General features: G+C 53.6%; 8 protein-coding genes across 8 annotated transcripts; 5 read left to right on the top strand and 3 right to left on the bottom strand.

Annotated features, from left to right (window-relative positions):
- Positions 1-1,025: 1,025 nt before the first annotated feature.
- Positions 1,026-2,788, top strand: BDZ83DRAFT_756681 (glutathione synthetase; the record flags this gene model as incomplete). The annotated part of the gene is made up of 4 exons (XM_060514783.1): positions 1,026-1,333; positions 1,414-1,489; positions 1,537-1,685; positions 1,741-2,788. 4 exons carry the CDS (start codon positions 1,026-1,028, stop codon positions 2,786-2,788), a joined length of 1,581 nt encoding a protein of 526 aa, XP_060359825.1.
- A 378-nt stretch (positions 2,789-3,166) lies between these two features.
- On the bottom strand, positions 3,167-3,804 carry BDZ83DRAFT_756680 (single-strand binding protein family; the record flags this gene model as incomplete). The annotated part of the gene is made up of 3 exons (XM_060514782.1): positions 3,167-3,228; positions 3,315-3,403; positions 3,518-3,804. The coding sequence occupies 3 exons, from the start codon at positions 3,802-3,804 to the stop codon at positions 3,167-3,169; spliced, it is 438 nt and encodes a 145-aa protein (XP_060359824.1).
- A 1,702-nt stretch (positions 3,805-5,506) lies between these two features.
- Positions 5,507-6,296, bottom strand: BDZ83DRAFT_723344 (Golgin subfamily A member 7/ERF4 family-domain-containing protein; the record flags this gene model as incomplete). Its single annotated transcript, XM_060512552.1, has 2 exons — positions 5,507-5,617; positions 5,670-6,296. The coding sequence occupies 2 exons, from the start codon at positions 6,294-6,296 to the stop codon at positions 5,507-5,509; spliced, it is 738 nt and encodes a 245-aa protein (XP_060359823.1).
- Positions 6,297-11,240: 4,944 nt separating this feature from the next.
- On the top strand, positions 11,241-13,037 carry BDZ83DRAFT_734606 (uncharacterized protein; the record flags this gene model as incomplete). Its single annotated transcript, XM_060512949.1, has 3 exons — positions 11,241-11,363; positions 12,389-12,500; positions 12,693-13,037. Exons 1-3 carry the CDS (start codon positions 11,248-11,250, stop codon positions 13,035-13,037), a joined length of 573 nt encoding a protein of 190 aa, XP_060359822.1. The 5' UTR covers positions 11,241-11,247.
- A 393-nt stretch (positions 13,038-13,430) lies between these two features.
- Positions 13,431-15,688, top strand: BDZ83DRAFT_78093 (uncharacterized protein). Its single transcript, XM_060515536.1, has 2 exons — positions 13,431-14,105; positions 14,196-15,688. Exons 1-2 carry the CDS (start codon positions 13,630-13,632, stop codon positions 15,232-15,234), a joined length of 1,515 nt encoding a protein of 504 aa, XP_060359821.1. The 5' UTR covers positions 13,431-13,629; the 3' UTR covers positions 15,235-15,688.
- Positions 15,689-17,665: 1,977 nt separating this feature from the next.
- On the bottom strand, positions 17,666-19,708 carry BDZ83DRAFT_763325 (uncharacterized protein; the record flags this gene model as incomplete). Its single annotated transcript, XM_060515217.1, has 3 exons — positions 17,666-18,302; positions 18,670-18,869; positions 19,672-19,708. The coding sequence occupies 3 exons, from the start codon at positions 19,706-19,708 to the stop codon at positions 17,760-17,762; spliced, it is 780 nt and encodes a 259-aa protein (XP_060359820.1). The 3' UTR covers positions 17,666-17,759.
- Positions 19,709-19,879: 171 nt separating this feature from the next.
- On the top strand, positions 19,880-20,619 carry BDZ83DRAFT_637199 (uncharacterized protein). The gene is made up of 2 exons (XM_060509291.1): positions 19,880-19,992; positions 20,174-20,619. Exon 2 carries the CDS (start codon positions 20,186-20,188, stop codon positions 20,426-20,428), a length of 243 nt encoding a protein of 80 aa, XP_060359819.1. The 5' UTR covers positions 19,880-19,992; positions 20,174-20,185; the 3' UTR covers positions 20,429-20,619.
- Positions 20,620-22,243: 1,624 nt separating this feature from the next.
- BDZ83DRAFT_78015 (uncharacterized protein) lies at positions 22,244-25,922 on the top strand. Its single transcript, XM_060515528.1, has 2 exons — positions 22,244-22,724; positions 22,794-25,922. The coding sequence occupies exons 1-2, from the start codon at positions 22,427-22,429 to the stop codon at positions 25,874-25,876; spliced, it is 3,381 nt and encodes a 1,126-aa protein (XP_060359818.1). The 5' UTR covers positions 22,244-22,426; the 3' UTR covers positions 25,877-25,922.
- The last annotated feature ends 1,254 nt before the right edge of the window (positions 25,923-27,176 follow it).

Genomic DNA, 27,176 nt, shown 5'->3' with positions numbered 1-27,176 from the left:
GAAGTGGTGGTACCAATCTCGAGGAAGTTGTAGGCATTGCCGCTTCGGTTACCAATGTCGAATTCACGACGCGTGAGTCTGGAGAAGTCGCGGAAGTCGCAATGGACCTGCTCAAGCCCCACCTTCCCTGGTCAAGCAGGCCCGCAGGGTACCTCGCCTTGAACGCTTTGGATGAAGGCAAAGTATCTCTAGGTATGCGGAACCAGTCCAAATAAGGTTAGATAGATTGCAGCACGTCCCCGTCGACACGTGACCGATCTTTCGGGTTTAAGAGAAGTAAGGCACCTTAGCAGAGGTCGTTCCTGCCTGCCCGCCGTGCGAAGAGCCGAAGTCCCTTATCGGAGTGGGATGGAGGGGTAAATCGCAGGCACCGAACTGACCTCCAGGCTTCCGACCCCGCCATTATATTGTTTGTATTTCCATGAGACGTCTTCCGTTACCTTGAAGGACTCTTGCAGAAGACCGTCCAAGGTCAATTAGTAGAATTAAAGCCGATGACCAATATTTGGACTTGATGTCCAAATAGTTGCAAAAGCGTTGAGCTTCCGTGTAGCCTAAAGTCAAGTCATTGCTTGAAAGTCCTCCCCACTTAGATTGATCACGTCTTGTGCGCATCGTACCTACCAGCTAAGGTACACCGAAGGTACCGGCCATTTGAAATCCAGACCAGCAGTTTGTGGTGGGGCAGCCGATTTCTCGTCACTCCCCCGCCAGACATACCTCACTGACATGAACACTCACTCCTCATCCGGTAGTATTTGACTTCACATAATCTCAGTAGACTCGACAATTGGCTTGAGTCTCTTTTTGTTTCAGACCAAAGTCAGGCCTGTCTTTTCACCACCGAAAAGGGGTTTAACCTTGACAATTCGTCGCTGTTCCTACTCTCGTTCGACTCAAATCATCCAACTTGCAATTATTAATCACCAAGTCGTAACAACACCAAGTCATCCAATTTTAGGACCATCGTAACTTGCAGTCAGGGCTCTAGACTCAGTCTCATCAAGAAAAATTTCACCAGCAGCATGGCAAACCCGACGCTGACGAGGGAGCAGTACCCACCCCGGCTCTCCCAGTCGGAGCAAGACGCCCTCGTCCAGACCGTCAAGGACTGGGCTATCGGCAACGGCTTGTCAGTCCGGCCGCCTCCTACTGTCGTGACGCCGGAGTCGGACCCCAAAGGTATCCTTGCGGTAAACGTACCCGTAACTCTGTTCCCTAGTCCTTTCCCCAAGGGATGCTTTGAGCAGGCGAGATCCGTGCAAAAGACGTATAATGAGCTTTATGCCGCCATCAGCAGGGATGAGGAGTTCCTAAGTGCCATGGTGGATGAGTATGTTTCTGCTTCCGCTTGATAGTCACGCATCAAGTGTAGTCTGAACGGCCGCAGAGAACAATTCTGACAACGCGTAGGGTCAAGGGAGGCGACGACTTCATTGGCAAACTATGGGATACCCATGTGCGAGTGAAGAAGGAGGGATATACTCAAGTGCGTAGTCTACCGATGCTTCAGGCAATGTGACTAATGATGTACAGAGTCTCTCCCTGGGATTGTTCAGATCAGACTATCTTGTCCACCAGGATACCTCCTCAGGCCAACCTAAACGCCAAGTCAAGCAGGTCGAGTTTAACACGATAGCTTCATCCTTTGGTGGCCTTTCATCCCGGACCTCGCTCCTCCATAAGTAATCTCACACATCTCAGAAGGAGAAAGAAGTACAGGATCCTAAACGCACGTAGGTTTCTTTCCGTGGCAGAGTATCCTCTGCTGGATCAACCCATCGAGTCCGGGTCCCTCGACCTGCCCGAGAACAAGAGCGTCCAAGGCCTCTCCGGCGGCATCCGCGCCGCCTACGACGCCTACGGTCCATCGGAGCTCGGCCACAAGAAATGCGTCATCTTCGTCGTCCAGGGCGGCGAGAGGAATATCTTTGACCAGCGCCACCTCGAGTACGCCCTCGTCAACGACGCCGCCGACCCCGTCACCGTCTTCCGCGTCCCATTCTCCGAGCTCCTCCAGCACACCACCATCGCCGACACCCCCAAGCGCCAGCTGCTCTACAAGCTGCCCCGGGACCCGAACAAGGTGTTCGAGGTCGCCGTCGCGTACCTGCGATGCTGGTACGACCCGTCCGACTACCCGGACGAGAGCGCCTGGGAGGCCCGCTACCACCTCGAGAGGTCGTCCGCCGTCAAGTGCCCCACCGTCCTGACCCAGCTGGCTGGCAGCAAGAAGATCCAGCAAGTCCTGGCGACGCCGAGACCAGCGGCGACGGCGGCGGCAGGTGGTGCCTCGCCTTCGATCCTCGGCCGCTTCATCCCCGATGACGCGCCCAGCACGGCCGCGGTGTTTGAGACCTTCACCAACATCTTCCCGATGGACACCTCCGAGGCCGGGCTCAAGGCGCGCAAGATCGCGCAGGACCCGGAGCTGTGCAAGAGCTACGTTCTCAAGCCGCAGAGGGAGGGCGGCGGCAACAACCACTACCGCGAGGACATTCCCGAGTTCCTGAAGAAGACGCCCGAGACGCACTGGGGCTCGTACATCCTGATGGAGCTCATCACGCCGCCCAAACAGGATAACATCATTCTCCGCAACGGCAACCTCGAGGAAGGCGGTGTCATCTGCGAGCTTGGCATCTACGGCACTACGGTGTGGGATCAGGACACCGGGAAGGTGGTTCACAACGAGGAGGCTGGCTATCTGCTACGCACCAAGGGCGATACTAGCAACGAGGGCGGCGTCGCTGCGGGCTTTGGATGCATGGACAGCTGTACGCTCGTCTGAGGAGAGCATGTCTGGCGATTATAGTTGTATAGAACCGATAAAATTTCACGCGCAACAACCTTGAGTGAGCATGTAAATGGAACAAATGGTTCAAGCAGCCACTGCAAACGTGGCGCGAGACCCCATCAGAGGCGCGAGTGAGAGGAGCAACCCATGGTATCAATTATCGTCCTAGAAAAAGAGTTTTCGTACAGCACGCCTCAACCAGCCCATTTATCAGGTCATTGTACACAAAAAAAGATAAAGGAAAAATCTCGATAGAGTGGAGAGAAAGTGGAGGGAGGCCAGTCCAGGTCAGGGTCTCTCCAGGGCACACTCTTCTGTCGTTCGTTTCGTACATGGCACAAGAGAAACTCCGTTTGATGTGTTGGGGTGCATTTACTCGCTGGCCTCGCCGCCGTTGTTGCCGCTGTAAGGACGCTTGAGGACCTCGATAGAGCCTGTAACCTGATGTTAGCGTAGCTCCATCTCTTACTCGAAAACAGATTCGCAATGGGATGGTATGTTGAGTGGGAAGAAGACGTACGCTGGATAATGCTCAGGGAGCTGCGGTTCTTGCCCTCGGCATCTTGGTAGGCGCGCATGGCAGCTTCGCCCTCGACATAGACCAAAGTTCTATTTCAAAACCACGTTAGCACACTACAAGACCCCTCAAACGTCTCTCATCCTCTATCTCTCTCTCTCCCCTCCAAGCCTATCATTGCGGTGTGGGTGTGTGTGCATGCGTACCCCTTGGGCAAGCTCTGAAGGAAGTCCCGACGGGGACCCTCAGCCTCGAAGCTCGTGACGCGGAACCAGCTGGTCTGGCGGTTATCCTTGGGCCCGCTGTTGCTGGCGACGGCGTATCTGATGATCTCACGGCCGGTGCTGGTGGGGACGACCTCGGGGGCGTCGGCGAGGTTGCCGACGATGGTGATGCGGGCGACGTTGTTGGACGGGGTGGTGCTGAATGCGCGGGCGGCGGAGGCCATGCGCGGGGCGACGGCGGCGCGGCGGAAGAGGGCGGAGGCAGACATTTTTTGCTTTGGGGGGTTTTGTTGTTGCAAGGCAAGTAAAGTAAGGCTTTGTGTTGAATGAGTGTCGAGAATCTGAGGTGGAGAACGGCAAAAGATGGTGGTGATGTGTCGAAATGCGCGAGATACTCGTTTGGGGAGAAGCTAAAGTGCCGGTATGGGAGCTGTCGATTTCGTTCGCGGTGGGCGCGTTCCATCGACGCGGTCTAGGGGGAGCACCCAGCACTTCAGCTCGATGCACGGTAAAGTGGCTCGTGCGTAAGGCGCCTGGTCCCTGGAGTTTTTGCATTGACCCCTGAAATTAGATCTCACCTCATTCTTATACCGGGGGTGTATAATGAGAGTTAATCGCTTTACCGACTTTCACATTATCGAACTATCTTCATCATTCTTCGAAGCTTCTACTTTGTTGTTTGATAACTCTGATAGAACCTCACACTAAATTCCATCAAAATAGGACTGGTCTCTAAGACCAACCAAAACCTTGATATGAATACAAGACCACAGAACACAAAAAAGAGTTCACCACCGGTGTGGCTACATCTCTTGGTGCTCATGCTGGGATTCGAATTCGGGTACTCGTATGCGCTGGGCCTGTCGTCGAGTAGGCTGGTTGGCGTGAATAATTAGCGACCATGAACCGTTCCACCACACAGCCAGTTTGACCTGACCCCCTACCTAGAGGGGCGCCTGCTGTGCTGGTGACTGGATTGGAGTTGAGGGGGTATATAAGGGCTTTCCTCCTGAGTATATTCAGATTTCCTGTGCATATTCTAGTGCTGGACCATAGCTTGGTAGATGCCTTGGGAAGATCAGCCGCTGGCTTTGAGCAACCCGCGTCGAGAACAAGCTTGCCAGGTACCTACCTGCCTGAGTAGGTAGTTCCAACATACCTTGAGGTAGTGGGCTTTTGGCCAGACGACTATGAACAGGGGCCATGATCTAGTCTTCACTCGTTCACAGCATGCATGTTCTACACGATGACGATACACGTGAGGTCGAGCTTCCCATCACCGCTCCTGGCGAGAGGCGACACGGAAACGCCATAGCATCTCATAGGGCACCGCACACAGCCAACCCATGCGTTGGAATACGCAGGAGCTCTTTGGTCGTGCTCATGAGAAAGGATAAGAATAGCTTACGCAGGTTGAGAGGCGTCACATTAAGGCCGACGCACTGAGAGGGACAGAGATCTGCAAGGTGGGAAAGAAAACGAAGTTTTGAAGCACATCAGGTATCTAAACAAATTACAGGGGTCCCCCGAGCTCGTGTGCTCCTACTTCATCATCCCGAGTATAGACGGGTTCCCCTCATTTCAGGATCGCTCCCATTCCGCACGTTCTGGCATATAAAGCACATGGGTTCAGCCAAAAGGTAAACCCCGAAAAAAACGCGTAAGAAATCATTTGCTTCACATTTCGTGACTGTCCCAGCCAAGGGATCCTAAAACTCCGCGCCATGCCTTGGTATAAGGTAATAGTAGTAGTAGGGGGTGGGGGATGGAAAAAGAGTAAAATAACCCCGGGTAGTACTAAATGGATATCGAGTGCCTCGTGAAGAAGTGAGGCTACGGTCGTATAAGCTCATATGTCGGTTCGTCCCACAGGCCGCGGCCGATCCGTGATTAGAAAGAGTGTATGATGAAATACGAAGTCGAAGGGAAGGTAGTTAAGCAGAGGACAGACAGAAGAGTCGCCTTGCCAGATTATGATGCCATTACGGCGGTTGCCGGCTCCATTGGCAGGCTTCCAGACCTCGAACCGCCAGGTGTGCTAGGAGCAGGTGCAATTTCCGGATCTGGGATTTGTATGTCGAGCTTTGCCCGAGTTAGTACAGAATTGCATGTGGGTTCGGTGAGTTGAACTTACCGTCATGTACCCCGTCTTCCTCAGTGGAATGATCCGCGGGGCCATTGAACTGTCTTCATTGCTGATTGTCTTTCCCATCTCGTTGTTCCACTGGTCAATCCAGCGTTCCAGGCGCTTCAGCCGAGCTTTGACACCCGTAAGCCCCAAATCGTCCCACAGCCAACCCGTAACGAGTCCGAGCATGCTATCGACCACGTTTCTCCAATTGTATGGGCTGAATATAGGAATGAGTTCGCCGTTCAGCTTGTCGATAATTCTCCGGAACTCTTGTTCTGACAAGCCGGCCGGATCCAAAATTTCAGGATACAAGTTGGAAAACGTCGGAGCCAAGTCTCCCTCGATCAACCAGTCTCGGCGTATACGAATGATTCGAGTGTTGTGGTACTCTGGCGAGTCGAGAGGAACGTGAGGATTCATATGGGGGAAGCAGGGGTGTTGCGGACCCCATTCTTCGCCCAGATCTGGCGGCAGTTCCTCTCCCATGATCGACGAGTTTGAAGATGAAATAGCCGATCCGATGCCCATGCCATCGCCAGCCGACACATTTGAGTGACGTGGAAGCACATCTGGCCCGCGCTCCAAGTCCTTGGAAGCCCCTCGCCCCTGATTCTCTGCGCCTTGCTCCATGGTTGCCTTTCCTTTCCCTTTGTCGTTGAGTGTTATTGCAAAATCTCGTACAACTGGGTCAGAAATACTCTGCCCACGTTTCCTCAAGCCAGTCACTCGGGTCTCGGCAGGAGGTTCAGCGGGTGCTTCTTCTTGCTCGTTGGCAGGGTGGGCGTCAGAATCCAAGAATGTTGGCGAAGGATCAGCGGACCTTCGTCCGTCGTATGAATGGCGCACTGATGGTGGTAGACTGATGCGATGCTCGGCACCACTCCCGCTGCGATCGATTTGGAGGCTGTTTCGATTTGATGTCGAATGTCTCGTTTGGCGCTGCTCCGGAAGAGTCAGCAGCGGATAGTCTCCTGCGCCGATGCCAAGAGGGTCGGCAGGGTCGACGGACAACGGATCGAGAGTCGGATGCGAAAGAGGAACGGCGGGAGGAGGCGGTGTCGAAGGGCGTCGTTTGCGAAGAGCAGGCTTATCGGGAAGGCGTGGTGTAGAATTGGTTGGGTTCCAAAGACGAGCAGCGGAAAGGTGAGGAAGTCGACGGGCCGCAGAAGAGGTGGCGCGATTGCGAAAGGGCGACTGCAGGAAGTACTCTTTGGGGTCGTATTGGCGTAGCAGGGATGGACTGTGAGCTTGGGGCAGAGCGGCGGCGTGGGCGGCTACTGGAGTTTGAAGGTCGGGTGAAGCGCCGGGATATGTGGGCTGCTGCGAAAGCGTTGTGATACGAGGATTTGCGAATGCATCTACGGTGGCCGGTGACGGAGAGTTGTTTCTCGCGTGTGAAGCCGTGGGGAGAATGGTTCGACGAAGGCCGCCGTGAGGACGACGGCCTTACGGGGCACGGTGGAGAACGGGTCTTTTGGTTGTCGAGGAGTTTGCAGCAGCGCCTGGGCCAGGCTCGTCGAGGTCGCCAGGGCCTCTTTAGGCGGCGGCAGAAACGGCAGCGGCGATGTCGACAGCGAACGGGGTGATTGAATTGGTCGCCGGGTTGGAGGGGAGGTTGAGGGGATGGTATTGGTGAAAAGTCGACCAAGGAAAACGTCGCGCAGGAAGAATGGGTGCAGCAACAGCAGCAATAGTCGTAGGTGCAAAACGATTAGGTTTGCAGCTAGATATGTGGAGACCCGGACAAAGAAATGCGTAGGCGACGACGTGCAGACGGTGGCTCGGACTGCAGCTTTGGCTTTCGCTTGAACGGTGGTGGTGGTTGTTTTAATGCAAGCGTGGGCAAAGCGTCCAATGGTGAATGGCAGAGGGAGAAGCGGACGAAGAGCGTGATTGGTAGCAGCAGGCTTGAAGGTCAAGGCTGTGGTGGTTGCCGATGTGGATGCCCGTGTGGATGCAACGGTGGTGGTGAGGGCGAGGGCGAGGGTGGTGTTGGATTTGAACCGAGGAGGCAATGGATAATTGCTGCAAGTGCAAGTAGTGAATAGTCTGAATAATTGCGCCCGAATGAGAGTGCAGGTTGTCCAGAGGTTGCAGGTAGGCGGCAACTGTGAGGCGGCCGTGGAGTCGTGAAAAGTGGAGAATGCGTTCAGGGGGGAAGAGATGGCCGAGATTGGGTTCCTGGAGGCTCTGGCTCTCAGTCCCAGCATTTTGGGAAGCCGCTCGTTGGAGGGAAGCAGGGGGTGGAGGGGGACCTTCCTTGAAGTTCCCTCCACTGCGCTGCCCCCGAGAAACCTGCCCACTCTTTCCTTGAGCGCGCAGTTGCCAGTCAGCCAGTAAGCAAAAGCTGAGCTGTGCTTTCTCTGCCCGGAAGGTTGGGAAGGTGGAAGGAAGGTACGGAGTACGAATAAGGTAGGAACGTCGGGCTAAGGTAGGCTCTACAGTAGCTCCTTCCCAAGTTCCTGCTCGTTGGGTGCCGCAATGTGCAGGAACGGACGGCAGGATTGTCCTTTCTCTGTGACTCTGCGTTGTGGTTCCTGGCTCCTTCCTGCTGCTCGAATTGTTTGGTTCGGATCCTGTTGGCCCGGGATCAACGTTTCTGCAGCTCAATGCCCACTGCCCTTCCAAATTCGTCGCCGTCGTTTGGACCGTCGAATCGTCGTATATTGGATATTGTCGATTTCTTCTCTCGTCGCCGTCTCTTCTCGATACTTCTTTGTCGTCCAAGCTATCACAACGTCTGTCCACTCATCCGCTGGTCTTCCGAGTTCTTCTCCACCAGAAGCAGAAAGAACAACCAACCGCACCGATGTCGTCGTCGTTGCTCAAACACTCTCCCGCTGTCGAACAAGCAGCAGGGCTGTTTGTCGTCGGCCGCGGAAACTGTCGCAGAAGGGGTCGTGGGTTGAAGAGAGATAATCGATGAATTTTAAAACCAAAGCTTCCCGTCAGGCTTTACAAGCGGAGTGGTGCAGGATATATCAACAATCTGTGGCCCTGCGAAGCGGTTCCTGTTACAGATACAGGACTCGAGGATTCCGCCGGTGCTTCACTCGTCGTTTTGTGGAGGGTCTTGGGTCTTGAGTCTCGCACCAACGGCGGAAAAAAGCGAAAGAGAAAAAAAAGAAAATCTAGACACGGCAGGACACGACACGAGATCCCTCTCCAACAATCCGTCCCCAGCCCATCAATATATGACGACGGCCTGCCTCGTACACAGCTCCCACCTGACTTCGATGGCGTTCAGCCTGGCAGGTGCCTCCCTGTCTTCCCAGCCAACGTCCAAGGTGCTTTAAATTGTCTATCCTGCAAAGATTTCTAGCCGGGCTCGCCTTTGTCCTGACGGCGACACTGCACTCCATCAATCTTGGACCCGGGTGACGCACTATAAACCTCCAGGACCCATCAAACCATCCTGGTTGTCCTTGCTCGCCGAGGCCACCAAAAACCAGGGTTCAGACCGGGTTGTCCGCGTCGGCAGACACCAATTTGCGCCTTGTTGTCTAGCCTGTCTTGCCCAATGGCACATTGCGGCGCAATTGCGAAAAAGATTTTGTGGCCCTCCCGGCCTGGCGCGTTGAATCAACGCGACGTCGGGATGAGGGAGACAACAGTCTGTCGTCCGAGGCTCTGAGCAACCCTTCTTATGCCCCCCTTACGATGTGGGCAACCCCATTCAACAAAACAGCCTGGACTCTGGAGCAGCAGCTCGACTCTTGCTTCGTAAGCAGCAGTGTGCCGCGCCATCGGTCCCTAGCAAACTTCCAACGGGCGAGCGGTGCCCCCGGATCGTCAATTGGTCTCGAGCCACCTAATCGCGCGGCCATTGTCTTGTCTCTTCGCGATGATCAAGCGGCCACTGTCGCACCTCTTTTGTCTGTGCGTCACGACTCTTCGACTTTGCCGATTACAAACAACCCAAGCATACGGTTCCTGGGAGTGGAAGTGGACGGCTAGAAACTTCTGTTGGAAATTGCTGCACTCCAGCGTCACAGTACTTTGCCTTCGTGTTGCATCCGCCCATCCAACCGACCCAAGACATGCCAATATCACCAGGCAAATAAGCATCAATAGGGAATGCCGATCTACGAGGCAGCCAAATTTGGATGCTCAGAGGTTCAATCGATCCATCTTTAGAACGGCAGATTGGACTTCTGTTGAAGAGTTCAGGTTTGGAAAGTGGGGCGTCAAAACTACCAATCCGTTTACAAGCTTACAAACGAACAACCTTGGTTGCGGTACGCCTGAAGGGCTAGCGATACATTGCTGATCCTGGTTTAGGGGACGATTTGTGGGTGCTAATGGTGATGTTGCAGTTCCCGGCAGAGCCGCCTTTCACAATAGGTATCCTTCTTGAATGCATTGCCTTTTGTTTTTGCGGGACATGGTAACCATAAGCTGGAGACGTTCACATAATCCAGGGCCAGTTCTTCACAGATAGCCCAGCGATGCTTGCGGGTATTGGGACACCGATCATTCAGACTTTCGATGTTTCTCTGCCTGGCACTCACGCAGACTTGTTGCACCCTGCGCAAATCAGACTGTAGGAGTAACTATCCAACTCGCAAGCGGGAGAGACAGGCTTCTTGATTATCTCGGCTTACCACTGAGCTGAAATGGACGGGCGTGCTATGTCACTGGCCCCCAACCAAGAGATTCAATCGCCCTCAGCTCTCTAATTGTCTGACAGTCTTGAGGTCCATCACTTTCTGTGATGCCATGGAAGAGCTCAGCCGGGGGAAAGCATCCGGCCAAGCAGGTCCATAGAATATGATTCATCTGGCAATTTCCTACCAGTCAGGGGGATTTCACGAACCTGAGGATGATTTGTTTCACTCAAGATGTTGTATCGGTGGCTGGCAGCAAGTATCGACGAGACATACGCAAAGACCAACATGGAGAATTGCGGGGTTCCGTCTGACACCCGTCTCTTAGACATATTTCAGCCAGCCCCCCATCTCTTTCTGTGTAACCGCGCCTGTAGAGGTGCATTACGGAATCCCAATCTGTTACGAAATCGGTCTGTCTTTTTGTTTCTCATTAGGGAAACTGCTCATGCCTGCGTTGAACTGACATGCCTTGTTTGGTTCAGTTGGATTGGTTCTAACGACGTCGAAAGATACATCTTGATTTGGCAGTGCCACGCGTGACGCATTCGAGGGATAGAAATGCATGCGACAGCCAGTGGTCCCGGCTCGCTCGAAACAATCAACCGGCGGCTACGCAGTACACGTCTGTCAATTTATAAACTTGCTGAGCCGAGATTCAACATATCTTGGATCAGAACGCGGTGGCTCGCCACAAAAACGGTCAGAGCTAGATCATGAATGCCTCATGGCAATGGCAAACCTCGGCGAAGTGGTCGAGCCATGCTCAGCCGAGATCAACGGTGCGGCAGTCATTTAAATACATTAACACAAGCAGGCAGGCTTTGCTCCTTGTTCTTGGGGTGATATCTGATGCGGCAGAATTGGGACGATGGCACAGACAAAAACAAAGGTCCCGTGGCACGCGCGGCTCCCGGCATCAATCCATGACGACGTTGTCGCAATGTCTGTTCGCTCGCCGTTTCTCCGGGGGGATGGTCATAGCAGAAAGAGTGCCAGCACCAATTATGGGTGATCAAATGGGAAGACAGTGTGGTTCCCTCCCATCCAGCGACTATCAAGTGCAAGCAACATGCGTATCGGAGCAGAGGTAAGAATCAAGTGGTTACAAGTGTATCACAGGTGCTACTAGGATAACCCACACTATCAATTTGTTGGGGCGGCAGGATGAAAGACAAATAGAGGTTCACGAAAGTCTGCTGCTTTTGCCGATCCATGATCCACTGGTCGTCGACGCAATCCGGGATGCTGTGCGATAGGGAGGAAAAATATTGGGTGTGGCCGAGGCATATTTGGTGAGTTTGAGAGGACGTTCATCTGTTGATGCCTGTCCTGCTCCTGGTATGCGAACGTGGTCCAGATTGGTACGGCCAAGTGACGAGTCGGATCAAGAGGTCATGGTGGCAGACCAGATAAGGTTACAAGGTGATCTTGGTATCGGCAGATGACGGGCAGCCTAGTCTTTGACCTATCACCAAGGAAGATGACGGGAATATCGATGTCTAGGCCCTACAGCACTTCTGGGTATGTATCTGTAGATGAGCACGCCGAGGAGGCGAAGTGGTGGGATGGGATGGCCGTTTCACGTACCGCTAGCCTACGGCGATGGGCCGAGGCGATGCTGGACAAGGGCAGTAGCCTTTCGGTTCTACTGATCGCATTGCTGACATTTGCAGTGCATCTCAACAGACATGTGCAACGGAACCATCAGGAAGATACAATGTTATGTCGCACGAGCGCACGCGATGTATATCTTTTGAGTGGATGAGGTTGATGTTGAAAGTGCGAGACCTCAAGCTCAAGTCCATCCCCCTCCGCTCTCCCCCTCTCCCCCGGCCCAGTTCCGGCGTCCACTGTGGATCTAAACAGGGTCCTCAGGGCTGGATGCGGATAGGGATGTGATGCGGGCAGAGCGGGAGCGGGGGAATGGGGGGAGAGGACCCACGGATAGGTTGCATCACTGCATCATCATCCCTGTCGTCAGCATCCATCAGCGTGAGCGCGACCTCTTTTCAAGCCAGAAACGGAGATGTACTCTACCTAGCTGGCTAGGAATAGGTAGCTCTGTCATAGGTAATATCTCAGACAACTTGGCTACTTTATTGTTGTTTCCAGGCTCTGTCGTGAAGATATCCGTACAAAAGACACCAATCTTATTTGGCCAAGCCTCGGTACCTTGCCGTGGATCGGTGACATCAAGCAGCGGGTCGGCCAGCTGCAAGACCAAGTACCTTACCTGCCATCCCTCTGATCGAGGCGGAGATACATCCGTCAGCTAAGGTACTTCCCACCTTAGCTATCTCGAGGTAGCCTAACTGTAAGGTAACGTAGCCTGCCGTGCATCCGTCTGAATCTTGAAAATAAGTAAGAGTAAGTACGGAGTACCTTAGCTTACATTACCTCATCTTCCCTTCCCAAGATATCCCCAGAGACAAGCTGTCAGTCTACAGGTACCTTGATCAAGCCCAGTCCACCTCGCAACACCTCAATCTTCCATTCATCCCCCCGATATTTCCTCTTTCTCACTCCTCAAACCTCCTCATCCTCTTCCACCTTTATGCTCATCGTCCCCGATCCCCGTCCCTCCATTCCACCTTGCGACACCCGCGACGCCGAGCAGGGACACGGTACCTCGGCCACTCGTTGCGACTCAGAAAAGTCGCCGGACGTTTCCTCCCCGCCCAATCACCTCGCGGTACCTTACCTAGCTAAGGCAGGCAGGGACGATCCAAGTCAAATCGCCACCACCTCAAGCTTACCTTAGACAGTAGAGACAGAGCAGAGACTAAAACCACGTCCCATTCCCATTCCCGCCAGCGACATACCAACGAACGCCAGCCCGAATCCTCAGCTCGTGGCGCTTCACTTCTCGCGCTTTTCGCCCTTGGTGCCTTGGTACACACCACTGACTGAACCAGCTGTCTCTGTCGCACGTACACACCCAACACCACATACATTCGCTCACTCGCACATGCTGCAGTGTCTACACGCCTACTGCGTGCTGCGAGACACGCAGCTCCTCATTAGCTCCTAGCGCCCATTCTTCCCTCTCTCCGCCCCTCTTCCTCCTTTCCTCCTTTTCTTCCTTTCTCTCTCCTTTCCTCGGGCTCAGAAGCGCGTCTTGGAAGAGCATTTCTTCTCGGTTTTTTCTCAAGGACGTGGCGTGTCGCGGATGAGGAGCCTTCAAAACCCCTTGAGAGCCTGTCCCAAGCTTGGACTCCACCATCTCGCATCGAACTTTCAGCAATCGACGACTTATGAAATCATAGAAAAGGACGCAAAGAGAAACGATAAGAACCGAATTCCACAGTTATACATTTGAACTATTCGAGCTGGTATCTCTTCCGCCGCCCAACATGTCGGACGAGAACAGTTCTCGAAGTCCGACTTCGCCCCTCACAACGACGAGCAATACCAGTAGGAAACAGACCATATCATCACCGGGAACGACAGCTTCACCAGCGCCTTCGGGACACGCCTTCAAACGCGCCGTGACGGTAGACGAGACATCTCAGGTGCGCCGGCGGCCACCTTTCAGCCATATCCCGACAGAGAACTCATTCGCCGAGAGAGGCCTTGGAAGGAGAAGGAGTTCAACTTTGTCGGATTATAGCTTTGGCGATGCGAGAGATTTCCTCAACCCCAGGCCTGGAGATGGTATACCATCAACATCGACGGACGAACTTTCCAGCTGGGCCTCGGTTCCTTTGGCATTTGCACTCTTACCTGCGGTCGGTGGTCTGCTTTTCAAGAATGGCAGCGCCGTTGTGACGGACGTCATGTTGCTGGGCTTGTCGGCCGTGTTCCTGCACTGGTCTGTGACACACCCATGGTAAGTCTGACGCTCTATTGTCCGATATATCGTGACCGGCACGATCTCCTTAGAGAACAGAACCATCCGAGCGCTGACACCAGCCACCAGGAATTGGTACCACTCGGCGCAAGCAGTACGAGAGCGGGCAGAGATCAGCACGAGCGCCGTCATTGACGATGAGAGCGAGACAGAGCAGGGGGCCGGAAGCCCGTCACCGGCGGCATCGACGGCTAACGGCCACACGACGAACGGAAGCGTCGACGAAGCGTCTGAAGTACCCACAACGCCCACGTCCCTTGTCCAGGAACAAGTACGTAAGACGACGACGCCGCCAAGAAACAAAAAGGAGGACGCATTGGCTGAGCTATGGGTGCATGAAATTCTGGCCCTGATATCATGCTTCATGTTTCCCATGCTGGGCGCATATCTGCTGCATGCCATTCGCGCGCAGCTAAGTCGGCCCTCGGAGGGCCTGGTCTCCAACTACAACTTAACAATTTTCCTCTTGGCTGCAGAAGTACGACCGATTTCGCATCTCATGAAGCTCGTGCAGTGCAGGACCATTCAGTTGCAGCGGGATGTCCACGTAAACCCGTACAAGGACGACGGCGCCACGTCAGATCAGATGAGGGTTCTCATGGCACGGTTGGAAATGCTGGAATCACGGCCTGAGCCGACGCCGATGAAGCACAATGGAAACTCGGACAATTCTAAAATCAAGCAAGAGGCCGCCATTGCTCGCGATGTGCGCAACGCCATTCAACCCGATCTGGATGCGCTGAATCGGGCTGTGCGGCGATACGAGAAGAAGGCGACGGTACTTGCCTTCCAGACCGAATCACGTTTCGCCGCAGTCGATACTCGCTTGAACGATGCCATTGCGCTGGCGGCAGCAGCGGCCAAAAACAGCGTCGCTCGGCCGGGCTTCATGCAGTGGCTCGTAGAATCTGTGTGGGCCATCATCACGATGCCCTTCTTCGCGATGGTCGCTCTGCTAGTGCTACCTTTCAAGACAATTAGAGGCTTGCTCAAACGTAAGAAGAAGTCCCTCCCTGAAAGGACATCAAAGTCTAGTCGAAACGGGAAGACCATGGGACACGGGAGGATGACGGCAGACAGACAGCCAAGCCGCGTCTCAAAGAGGTGAGAAGGGTGTAGGGCGTCGGGGCGTAAGGTTGGGGCAAGGCGCGAACGGATTGGAGATTTTTCAAGATGTTCTCCTGGCAACCAGAAAAAAGGATCAGGTTTTCGACATGGATATCAACCATGGGACAAAAGAAATGGAGCTTTGGAACCAGCCGGTGTTGTAATATGGGATCCGAAACCAGTACTCTCTACGGAACTAAGTCAGAAGGGAGGAACTGGTTTCGATGTATGTGGAGAAACAACACCTACAACTGTACTGTTACGTGTCGAATTATATTCTCATCACCGTCTGTCTACCACGTTTTCGGGATGAACAATGATGTGACCAGGAAACTCTCCAGTGACCCTTGGACTGGTGAGGAAGTTTGTCAAGTTGGTTTCTCAGCATTGATGAGACGCCGAAGCGATACGCCAGGTCATAGAAGGTGACGTTGTTGAAGGAGAAGTCGGCTATCCCATACACGATCTCGGGTCACTCGGTGGTTGGGGACGTTCTGCCAATGTTCAATTAAGAGAGGGACTGAAGCTGAGGAATCTCGATAATTACGTGAAAAAACGATTCGGTTTGGATAGCATTAGTGATGGCTGCCTGTCTGATCACTCGGCCCTGCGGTCCACGGCGGTAAACTATAAATTCGGTATCCGTATCACGGAAGATATTTCTCGATTCGTACGAATTTCGGTGAAAAGAAGACCTACGTTGGTATAAGTCTTTTAGGGTAGCTTCTACGCCCCTCCGTTTGCCAAGGTTTCGAAGTTGATTCTACTTTGGACTGTATTTCATATCGGAGACAAGGGAAGAGACGAGCATGGACAATTGTAGTCATGTTTTATGGGGTGGTTGAGTTTCAAGATCAAAAATTCCCCTTGATGGATGTCGCTTGCAAAGCGGTCTTTTGGTCATAGTATCAATGTTGGCTTCGAACGTCTGGTTGTAGTGTGGAGGTAGAATCATATAAACCTAGGATATCATCTATAATCCATAGAAACAAACAGATGAGTAGGCTAAGAAATGTGTGGGAAGATTCTATATCGCACATCAAGCTAACACATCTAATGTTAGGGTATCTCCATGGCGTGGTGCTGCACTGGGAGCGGGGGCAGGCATCGTTTAGATGCAGGAGCTCAGTCTTTACCATACCTTCTGCGGCCTTTGTGCAGACATCGCTGCGAGGTTCGTGGGATGGGAAATACCACTCTAAGACGATCGAAGGCGTGCTAAGGGAAGGGAGGCGTTGCGAACCTCGTCAAGAAGAGATCTTGATTGACGAGTGATATTTATGAAGGGATGAATTGGCTACTCGAAATACGCAAAGTTCTTTCATGTCGAGGATACTTTCGGCACGAGCTTGGATCTCTATCCCGTACCAAAGAGCAATACACATTAAGGATTGTGTGATTGGAAACACGGGGGACAGATTGTGCCTAGGTAATGGGGTATTGGCCCTTGAAAAATCTTCCATCGGCTGCTTCTATCGATGGAAAAGACTATCCCCCCTTTTCGCCTCGAGAGTACGTTCTGTTCTCATATGCAATAGATTCTCTGCTAACGGATCGCTGGTATACTGCGTTGCGACATTCCCAATTAAAGAAATAGCCCGGAGACAACATCACTATGGACGGGCTAGATAACTCCGTTACAAAGATAATGACCCGTCGATGTTGAAGACAACAAGTGAGCGGCGACTACGTAGTCTCGCCACCAGTTCTCTCCGAGGCACCGACACCGCGTAGTGCCTTGATCAGAATACTCATTCACATTTCTCGAATCCAGGAACAGGAGGAGGTTGGGAGAGATCCGTTTATGTACACAAACACATCCGTGCCCATCCACGTGCGGCCATGTCTGCACGTCCTAGAAGGTTTCATGGAACTTCTCTGCCTGACCCGGCGGCGGTCAAAGAGACCTCTTTGGAGTCAATTTCTCCTAGGAGAAAAAGCTGGGGAAGTCCAGAGCCCCAGTTTGGCCGCAGGCGCTTGGGTCGCGGGGGAGCGTTGACAATGTCATGGTGGTCGTGGCCACGCGGAGGCTCTCGCGGCAGTGTTACTTATTCGGCGGGATGAGGTTGAACCGTCGATCCTGCAGGAAACGGATGCCGCAGATGACGAACTGAAATCCTAAGCATCAGGCCATGCGCGGGCTTCTGTTATGGCATTCGAGGTCCGTCCAAGCTTCCTTGGTACCAAAGATCCGCTCAAAGGTTCAAAGGAGTCCGTCATCTTTACCGGGCGGCTCCAGAAGGATATACATCCTAATGGGGTCGTAAGGACGGCGCGAAGCGGAGTGACCGTCTGGGCGTGACAGGAAGGATCGCTTACATGATGTCCCTCCTCCATAAGTTGAAGCCGTTGCCCAGGCTCAGAGTCGACACAGCACGCCAGTCGGCTATTAGTAGAACATGGATGGTGTTGGTTGAGTCCTTGTCAGTGCCTGGCTTTGAAAAGGTATAGAGTCTTGAACCGGGGGATGCCTGTTCCCGGGTCACGGCATGATTTTGCCCCTCCACGCAAGGTCGGACGAACCGCTCAGGGGAACCAGTTCAACCGGCCGGGCCATTCCACCTGCCGCCCCAAGTTCGAGGTCGGTTTTCGATGAGGTTGTCCCACGATGGCCGATAATTTGCCGTGCCAAGGGACGAAGAAGAGCTGGGTGGTCAGTGACTCGCGGGGGTCCGCAGACACGGCGTCCGAATATGGGACGAATACGATAATAATTTGTGTCGAACAGGAGCGGGAAGGCGTCAGGATCGGGAGTTGGCGGCATGCCATTGTGGCGCCGAGCTTGATCTGTTGCTTTTCTAGAGTTACACGAGAAGCTACCGGCTTGGGTATCCAGCCCAATACCTGGAAAGGTACGCGGAGTATCGAGATCAAAGACAAAATAATCAAGAAAGCAAACTCAGGATCGCCCTTATGGGGGAGGCTCATGCAGTGAGGCTTTGCCCGTATCAAAGCGAGCAGGGATGCGAGGACCCCTTTATGCGATGAGGCGCAGAACGTGGGGCAACTTGTAAGGACTGTGGTATACCATCGGCAGTCGGGCAGTCGGACAAGGGCATTCAACAACAGCTACCCAAAAATATGAGGAGAACAACGCTTCGTAAGCTTCCGCTGTTGCGTGACCTGTGCTGTCACCAAGCACATGGCAAGATTCGATGCTGAAAGAAATTTCTTCTCCCTTGGCTTGCTCGATCGAGCAAGGGAATGTGTGGACCCTTCAATTTCACAGGCCTAGCCGAGGGCGCGACTAAAGGAATAGCGGCGCCGGCAGCGCGGTTTCGACCTAAATCAGCCATTGGATAGTGTATTGAATGGACGTGCTTTGCTCCCATCGAGACATTCAGACCGTGTCGAGAAGGAAAATAGAAATCTGGTGTGTTGCCAGTCAAAGTAGCCGGAAAGCTATTGTTTCCAGACGCAAGCCTCGAAACAATACCGAATTTGTGAAGTCAGTAGCAGGCATCAACTGATGAGAGGGAAACAGAACGGCCGACGTCACAATGTTTGTGACCGTGGGCGTGATCATGGCCATTTCGACGCGTTTGCCACCTGTTTCTTGTTTACCAGAGTCAGAATCAGACAACTGAGTCAAATCGTCTTTCTTTCTCCAAGGCTCAACCAGACTCAGGGGCCCATCTGTCAAACCGTCATAACGATGAATCTACATGCCCCAAACCCAGACTTAATGCCCGTGGAGAGTATCACTGGGCTGTCCATGTGGGGGGATGAAAGTTTCGTCCAAAGCTTAAGTGGATTCTGGGTGGACTCGTTGGTCGGCAAGAGAGTTCAATATGTATGTGCGGCGTCCGTTGTGGTTGAAGGGAGAGTTGGGCAAGTGCTCCGGTATCATTGGAGGTCACCGTGCTTGAGCGTGTGTCTTCACCGCGTATGTGTCTAAGGATAAACTAGGACTGGTCGAGAAGGAGCACAAAAATACAGAACTATTGTATGCAGGCCTAGATTACGTGCCCGCAGTCCGATCGCGCCGGGTTGTCATGGTTCGCGGTGAAAGTCGATGGGAACGCCTCTCGTAATCTCGATCGGCTGGATAGTGTATCCGTAGATGTGCGACAGAGGCAGAAAAGATCTGACAAAAAACCAGCTGAAGGACGATCAATGGAGACAGAATACTGGGGCCAACTTTCATGTCTATTGCCGAGAAAACGCGTCTTCGGAAGTTATTGACGCATTGTCTGGTATCGCAAGCATGGGTCTTCCGTGGCCTAGTCGTTCGTGCCAGTCTAGCAAGATGCTAGGAGTAATTGAGGTGGGGAGTTGTGGTTGATGATATCAAGGACGAGCGATGCCATGTGTGTGTGCTGGTGAAGTGAGATGAAGGTTCCCTTTCATTGTTTAGAGACTTGGGGAACTTGTAAGACTCAGAGTCAATTCCACGGCTTGAAAAAAAAAAAAGTACGTAGTGACGTCTCAAACGTACGATATTTCGATTGGAAGGCATGGAAGTGCTCGTCCATGTCGTTCTCCTCTCTCTTGCCTTTCTAGATCCTCGTCTTCCAGGTTCCTTCCTCCCTTGAATACACCGTTAAGCTAAGGCAGGAACCGACCTAAGACGGGATGGGCTAGTGGATCTGAGGAAGGCTTAGCGTAAGGTACCTAGGTGGCACCTGCTTTCTACCTAGGCCCTGGTCATCAAAAAGCGCCGGCTGGACCACGGGTACCTACCGTGCTACCGTGGGTACGTGATACCTTACCGCACTTAGGTCTACTTTGTACCTGGAGATCATCCTCGTCCCGCTACGTCAGTGCAACTCTTTCATTTCGCATCCATCACGACTTTCTCCCTCCGAGGTTTTCAAAGTTCAAGGTCTCCATGTCTCGTTTGACCGGAGACGTGCAGGTGGTCAGGTGCAGTCCGCAGCTGCAGCGAAGCTATGGGCTGCAATACCACCCCATCTTGGTCAACTACTGACCTAATACAGGTAGACAAGCCAATGTTCGTCCTGCGCGGCACCGCGGCTACCGGCCTTGTCTTGCCTTGGGTGCGCCACCGATCTTGTGGCGGACCTGATTCACTTTGCAATAATCTCCTTTTTTCCTCGAGGGTGTACTCTATTCGTTCTTGGAGGCTTGGAGCTCAGCTGATGAACGTCCTCGGCCGAACCACCGCCGCTACCGTCTATCCAACGCTGTCGGAAAAAAGCAATTCATCACATTACTTACAGCGATACGGTTGACCTAGACGTCCGCATCTGGACAAGAATTCATGCGGGTGGCAGAAGACTATCGAAAATGCTCAAGTCGACTCTCCCATTATGGAAATGCAGACGACGTGGCCGTGGGAAAAGCAGCAAAGGTTAAACATGATTTCCACCTCATCATGATGCGTGCGAACCACGACGCTGTCACATATGGATGGATACCCTACGGCTATGGCTGGCTGGTCATGGGTCAGACAGAATCTGGCTGCGAATGGGGATCCGGATATCCAAGATGCATTGCCATGCCCTGCCCGTCCATGCCAGCTCACTCTGCGCTGCGATGTGCTGTGGACTGCGGACTGCGTACTACGTACTGCACATGGCGCTCGGCCAATGCAAGTCGTTCGCGCGCCCGTCTCGGGCATTTCTGTGAGGACAGACTGGACAGGACGGGACATTCTGGCACCAACGAGGATGTGGAGGCATCGAAGAGCGTGTGTCGCGTCCACACGGTCATCCCATCTAATCCTATTCCTCTCTCTATCTCATCTCGTCCAATTCACCATCTCATCCCTCCCGTCCATTCATCCATCCAATCCGTCCACGTTCTTCACTCACCTCACAGCCAACGCAAGCCCCACGGACCCCTCCACCCCTCCCTCAGAGGCTGCCCCCCCTCCATCTCCTCGGGCTGTTGTTCCAACTTCCTTGCTGTTCCTGATTGTCTTATTCCCATCCGAGTCAAACGCTAAAGCGCGGTATGCCGGGATTATCCCCTGTCCCTGTAATTTGGGATGGACGCGCCTCAACTTCCGACGACTGCTTACCTACACAGTATTGCCATGTACCAACAGCATCCTCATCACAATTTTTTCTCACTTCACATTGTCTTGCGCTACATTTGCGTTTGCTGCATTCTGGTGCTCTTCAGATCGCCCTTGAAATCCGTGACATAACGTACAGGTTCAGCAAGCAGACCGGGATTCTCATTGACTACTGCCGCAAAGCCTGGCCAGGCCGCGGCCTCGTCAGAAGACTACTAGTTGTCCAGCTCCCGTCTCGACGCCATGAACCCTCGACTTGGTCTTGGCTGTCTTCTGACCGAGAGCCGCAGGTCACTCGCTTGTATCCGATGCCGCCAAGAGGGACCTCGCCCTCTGGGTTGGCCACCCTCATTTTGCCTGCCTGCGTTTCTTTTCTCAGAACGTCCGTGGTATTCATCTTCCGTACCCGCGCGCCGTCTTGTTTGTACTTCCTCTTTCGATCCTGTGCCGCTACGGTTCTTGTCATCCCAGCTAGGCTGGAAGCCCATCACCGCAAGAAGGTTGTAGAGCATGCAAGGTAGCTTCAATCTTGGTCTGATCTCACTCTTACCTTGTCCATGGTGGCTAGAAAGGAAACACTCCACAGTCTTTGGCCATCTCAAAGGGTTCCATGCGTTGCCTCAGCCCCGGAGGTCTATTCCGTCATGTGGGAAGGATTACACACTTCGCTGTGACGAGTCCATCGCAGCTGAAGCCATCCGCGAGTACTCGTGCACCAATGATGCCCTGCTCGGTGTCACCAGCCGGGTCCGCATCTCTCCCATGGATCTCCCCCTCCGGCATTAACACTCTCCTCCTTGTCCTATATAGTTTGATCACCTCCAGGTGTCGACTCCACCCCATGACATCTGGGCTGTTCCCTGCCCCTGTCTGTACCCTTTTTTCTTCTTTTCCTTCCCCCCTCCCCTTCTCTGCTGTCAGCCCGGGAGCTGTCTTGTCCTAATCCCCCACTGGTCTCTGGGGTTCAGGTCGATACTGGCTGACCATTGTTCGTTCATCTAATAATACCTTGTCTCTCCCAGCTCTCCCCTTCAGCTCGCCCGTGTCTTCCACCGACTCTTTTCTTGCTGCCGGCATCCCCTCTTCTCTTCACGTCACAAGTGCTCTAGGTGGAAACAGAACATCGATGCTCGGAAACTATTTTGACAACACCAAACAGTAATACTGGAATAATAATTTGGACTCGACACCTGGTGGTCAATTCGTCGTCATGGCGAGGTGGAATCGTCTGATCACATGGGGCCTTCTCTTAATCTTCCTTCAGGTGGCTGTTGCTCAAGCCTTGGTGCCCGTCAGACGTCAAGAGACCGGGACTACTACAGCAGCCGTTGCCTCTTCTACTTTGTCACGAAGCGCACGAGATGCCGAAACTACTGCATCACCGGCATCTTCAATAAGGACAACGGCAGTCGCTACCACCGAGTCGCCTTCTGTCTCCGCTACGGTCTCTAGTCCTCCCATCATCCCAACTGGCGGCAGCACCTCTGGAAACTCGAGCCTTGAAAATTGTAAGTGGACGTCTGATCAAACACCCAATATTCAGATCAATTCATAGAAATGGCTGACATCTTCTACAGCTACCACCTCGGAAGGAGAGCTACCTATTGAGCCAAAGGTCACACCAGGTTGGGCTGTAGCTGGTGTCATCTTGCTCTGCACTGGGGTCATCTACAGCTTCATTGGTATCAAGAACACAGTCTTGCACACTGCTTTCTCCGTTGCGTACGTCGTCGGCTTGGGCATCACAGTCTTGGTCGTCTATGTCATGGTCATTCCAGTGTCCAACGGATCCCAAGGAGCGTATGTCGTCGCAGCCGTCTTACCGGCCGTCGCAGTTGGCGTTCTCGCTTCCTGGTTCTTCAAAGAAATTACGGAATGCCTGGCATGTGCTCTGGGCGGATTCTGCTTCTCAATGTGGCTGCTTTGCCTCCATGAGGGCGGCCTGCTCACGGGAGTTGGGAAAGTTATTTTCATCATTGCTTTCTCACTAGTGGGCTTTGCATTGTACTTCAGCCGATGGACCCGTGACTGGGCGCTCATGTGTACAATCGCTTTCAGTGGTGCCACGGCAACTGTGCTCGGAATCGACTGCTTTAGCCGGGCTGGCCTGAAGGAGTTTTGGGCGTATATTTGGGATCTGAACGACAACCTATTCCCCCAAGACACCACCACATACCCACTGACAAAGGGCATTCGCGTTGAGATCGCCGCTATAATTGTAATCACCATTATCGGCGTCATTTCGCAGAAGAGGTTGTGGAATGTCATCAAGGATAAACGCACGAAGCGGGAAGAGGAATTGGCCGAGGCTCAGCGTGCCCGTGATGACGAAGAAGCCAACATTGGAAGGGAACTCGAGGCTCGCACCGCTTTAGAGCGACGAGCGTGGGAAAGAGCACACGGAGATTACACGCCGGACAGCGATGACCACGACTCTGGCTTTGCTCGCGACAGCGAGAGCGAGAAAGCTATTCGATACAGCCAGAGCACCGCTACTCCGCGATCACGCGCCCCTCCCGTCGCTGAAATGCAAGGGTCGGATGTTCCTCCCACTGTTCCCCCCAAACCAGAATCTCCAGGTCTGATGGTATCCGAAAAGGAGAAAGAGGTTGTTGTGACAGTACGCGTCGCTCCAGATGAAACTCACACAGAAGCCGTTGCTGCGATCAAGGCCGCTGATCAGACGGAAGAAGTTTCCAAAGACAATGCTGTTGTTCAGAGCGTGCAAGAGGTGGCGCCGGTTCCTGAAGTGGTACCTTTGCCATTCAGCTTCCCAGATGAGGAGGCTCTAGCCAGAGACAGGGAAGAGCGGTCCACGATTGCAACCTTTGCCGATGATGATGAAGATATTCAGGCAGGCGTCGGAAGCAAGCGGAGTTCCTTTGCGAAGCGACTCTCTCAGAGTTCGGTACAGCTGATGCGGAAGGTCTCTCAGCGGACATCGATGTCGCATCGCAAGGAAGAAGACGGTGATGAGGTGCTGGCGGTGCTTCAACGTCCAAGGGATGACGACGCTGTTTCTCTCGCGGCAACTGTTGACACTCAGAGCGATAGCGGCGCCGGAACTGTGAACGATGAGCACCGGCGCAGTATTGAGATCAACGCACAGCTCTCTGGGGAGCAACGGTCAAGCATCAAGCCGGAGACTACTACATCAGCGTCGGCATCTCGACGAAGCGTCACCGACAGGAAGTCTGTTCGACCGGTGTCAGCCATGACAGCAGTCACTGACATCCCAGTCCAGTCTCTAGCCAAGGATGCGACGACTCCTGCTGCTGTCGAAGAGAGTGCGCCGGAAAGCGCAGTCGGTGATGTCGCTCAAGAAAACAGCTCGGTGAAGCAGTCTGAGTCGGGCGAGAGTCGACAGCCCCCGGTCCCTTCTCAGCAAGCCAAATCAACAGCCTCTCTTCATTCCACGCCTCTGAATCTTACCCAAGAGCGTCTGCCGCCCAGCTTCTCCAACGTTGCGCTACACTACCGCACAAACGAATGGGCAAAGCACCTTAGCCAGGCCGACGCACCCGAGCCTGAGATCTTGAAGATCGGAGACGACAGACCGCAGACCCGGGAGGCCCCGGCTCCTGTGCACGTCGAGGAGCTTAAGCAAACGGCCTTGTCCGCCACGCCTGCACCTGCACCAGCTCCTTTGAGATCGTCCCCTCCCGTCGCGACACCTCCACCGGCCTTGACGCGACCCATGTCGACCCAGTCGCCGAACCGTGGTCACTCGAGGAACAGCTCGTACCAGTCACATCGCCGTGCATCAAGCAAGACGCAGTTCGAGCCCATCGCCGAGGAAGAGCAACAGGCACTTTCTCGAGCCGCGAGCACTAGGAGTGGCGCCTCTGGCATCGCTCTCTCAGCAACAGCTCCAGCTGTCTTTGTCCCCCCGCCGCCACCACCCGGCATCATGTCTTACGACAGCCCTCAGAGCTTGATCGCACAGAGAAGCGTCGCTCTGCGTAATAAGACATACGGAATCCTTACCGGCGCCAACAACATGCCCGAGATCTCCGCCGCCTCCTATAGAACACCCAGCGAAACCGGCTCCATGTACAACCATCCCGTCTACCCGTCACAAATGCCGCCAGCTTCTCTGGACGACCTCCCATTGAGCCAGCGCAAGGAGATTATCCGTCGCCAAAGCAGTTTCGGCACAATGCGATCCTCCCTCGAAGGCTCCAGATCAGCCAGTGGCTCCTACGTACCCAGCGTCTCCGCCGAAAACCTCGCCTTCGACTCTCACCAACCCATGCGCTACTCCAACGTCCCCTCGCAGGACGCCCGCGACGCCCGGCTCGCCAGTTTCCGGGACTCGGTCCGCGCCGATCTGCGCGCCGGCACGGCGTCTCCCGCGCCCGCCGCCAACGGCCGCGACGTGGCACTGAGCATGTTCCGGTCGCCGAGCGCGTCGAACTTGGCGGCCAGCCAGGCGGCCGCGCGCGAGGCCGAGGTGCAGAGGAACATAGACCTGCAGCGGAGCTTCATGATGAGTCAGAAGGAGGCGGAGGCGAAGCGCAAGGAGAAGGCGAGGATCGATAAGGAGAGGTCCGATCAGGCTTTCACGAGGAGCATGCAGAGCGGGGAGATGTTTGAGTTGCACCGTGAGGCGATGCGTAGGATGCAGGACCAAGCTAGGAATGCTTCGGGTGATGCATAAATCTTTTTTTTTTTCACATTATTCTCTTACATTTCTTTGACTCTCTTTTACACAATATTGGTAGATACCCTGGTTTGGAAAATACGGTCACATCACAGAAGGTTGGGGAAACCATGGAAAAACAGCACGTTGGAAAATCGGTCAAGGATTACAGCATGATACAGAAGATGGAAAGATGTTACTTTCACCAGATGACGGAATACGAGGTTAAGAGGAAATGGGTTTATGACACGCGAGAAAGAGACTGAAGCGGGATGAGTTTGACCGCTAGTGTTAGTCGTAAACGTAATCAGTAAAATCAACTTATTCAAATAATCTGTTCTCTCATACAATACTCGTGAGACCTGGATGAAAGGTATTATACTCCTCCAGATTGTAATTCTTAGGTTTTGGTACCACTGACTCTGAGGAATCCAGAGAACCGGGGGAAGGAAGAGGATGCTATTCGAGCACCCTTGGATGGTGTTCCCAAAGCCGCGGAGCCGATATGAAAGAAAACTCCGGCCGAGAATAACTAATTTACACGTGCTGCAGCTCATCAATCACACGCCGGGGATGAACATCGGCCAAATCGGCACGGCACCGAAGCGGAGAAACCCTGAAGTTCTCGAGATCTCGTATCTCGCCTTCGAAGCTGAAGCTTGCTTACTCGAGAAGATGCAGTTGTGCATTCCAACCCATCTCTAAGCACCTTTGCCAATTGATTGTTTTCGCTTCCAGAGATCAAGAGACAGGCGAAAACTTCCTATACAACAATCTTGGTCGACCCTTCTACCTTCGGACGACACCGATGTCGGGATTCTCGCCGCGCCCGCGCCTACGCCGCCCGGGTATAACCCGGCCCCGCCCTCGCGACGCGAAAGCAACGACTCAAATGACTGACCTGGGCGTTGGCGTCATCCATTCTCTTTCCCGCGCATTGCAATCAATCACCTAATCGTACCTATCTGCGGAGGAAGACTTGTCCGGGGTTTGGGAAAAAGTACTGTGTGAGTGACGGCCAAACGTTCGGCTTGCCGTACATGGGGGGAATTCTTGTACCCGTATGTTTTGGGACGTGAAGTCGTTTTAACCTTAATCCAATACAACTTACCCTCTCGATATAAGTCTTGGCAACTCATTGCAGGCTAAATTTCTCACCTTACCACACTTTATCTCGATAAGTTGGATCGGTCAGAGATACGGAGGTCCTCCGGTCCCGCCACCGCATTTCAATAATCCTATTACCTCAAGGAAACTCCACCTTCCGCGCCCGTCCCGACGACACACATACCTCCGATGTCTCACTCGGCCTGAGCCG

This window comes from Colletotrichum acutatum (genome assembly GCF_030867785.1).
Source record: "Colletotrichum acutatum strain CBS 112980 chromosome Unknown BDZ83scaffold_135, whole genome shotgun sequence".
NCBI lineage: Eukaryota > Fungi > Ascomycota > Sordariomycetes > Glomerellales > Glomerellaceae > Colletotrichum > Colletotrichum acutatum.
This window is presented reverse-complemented; position numbering and strand designations above follow the sequence as displayed.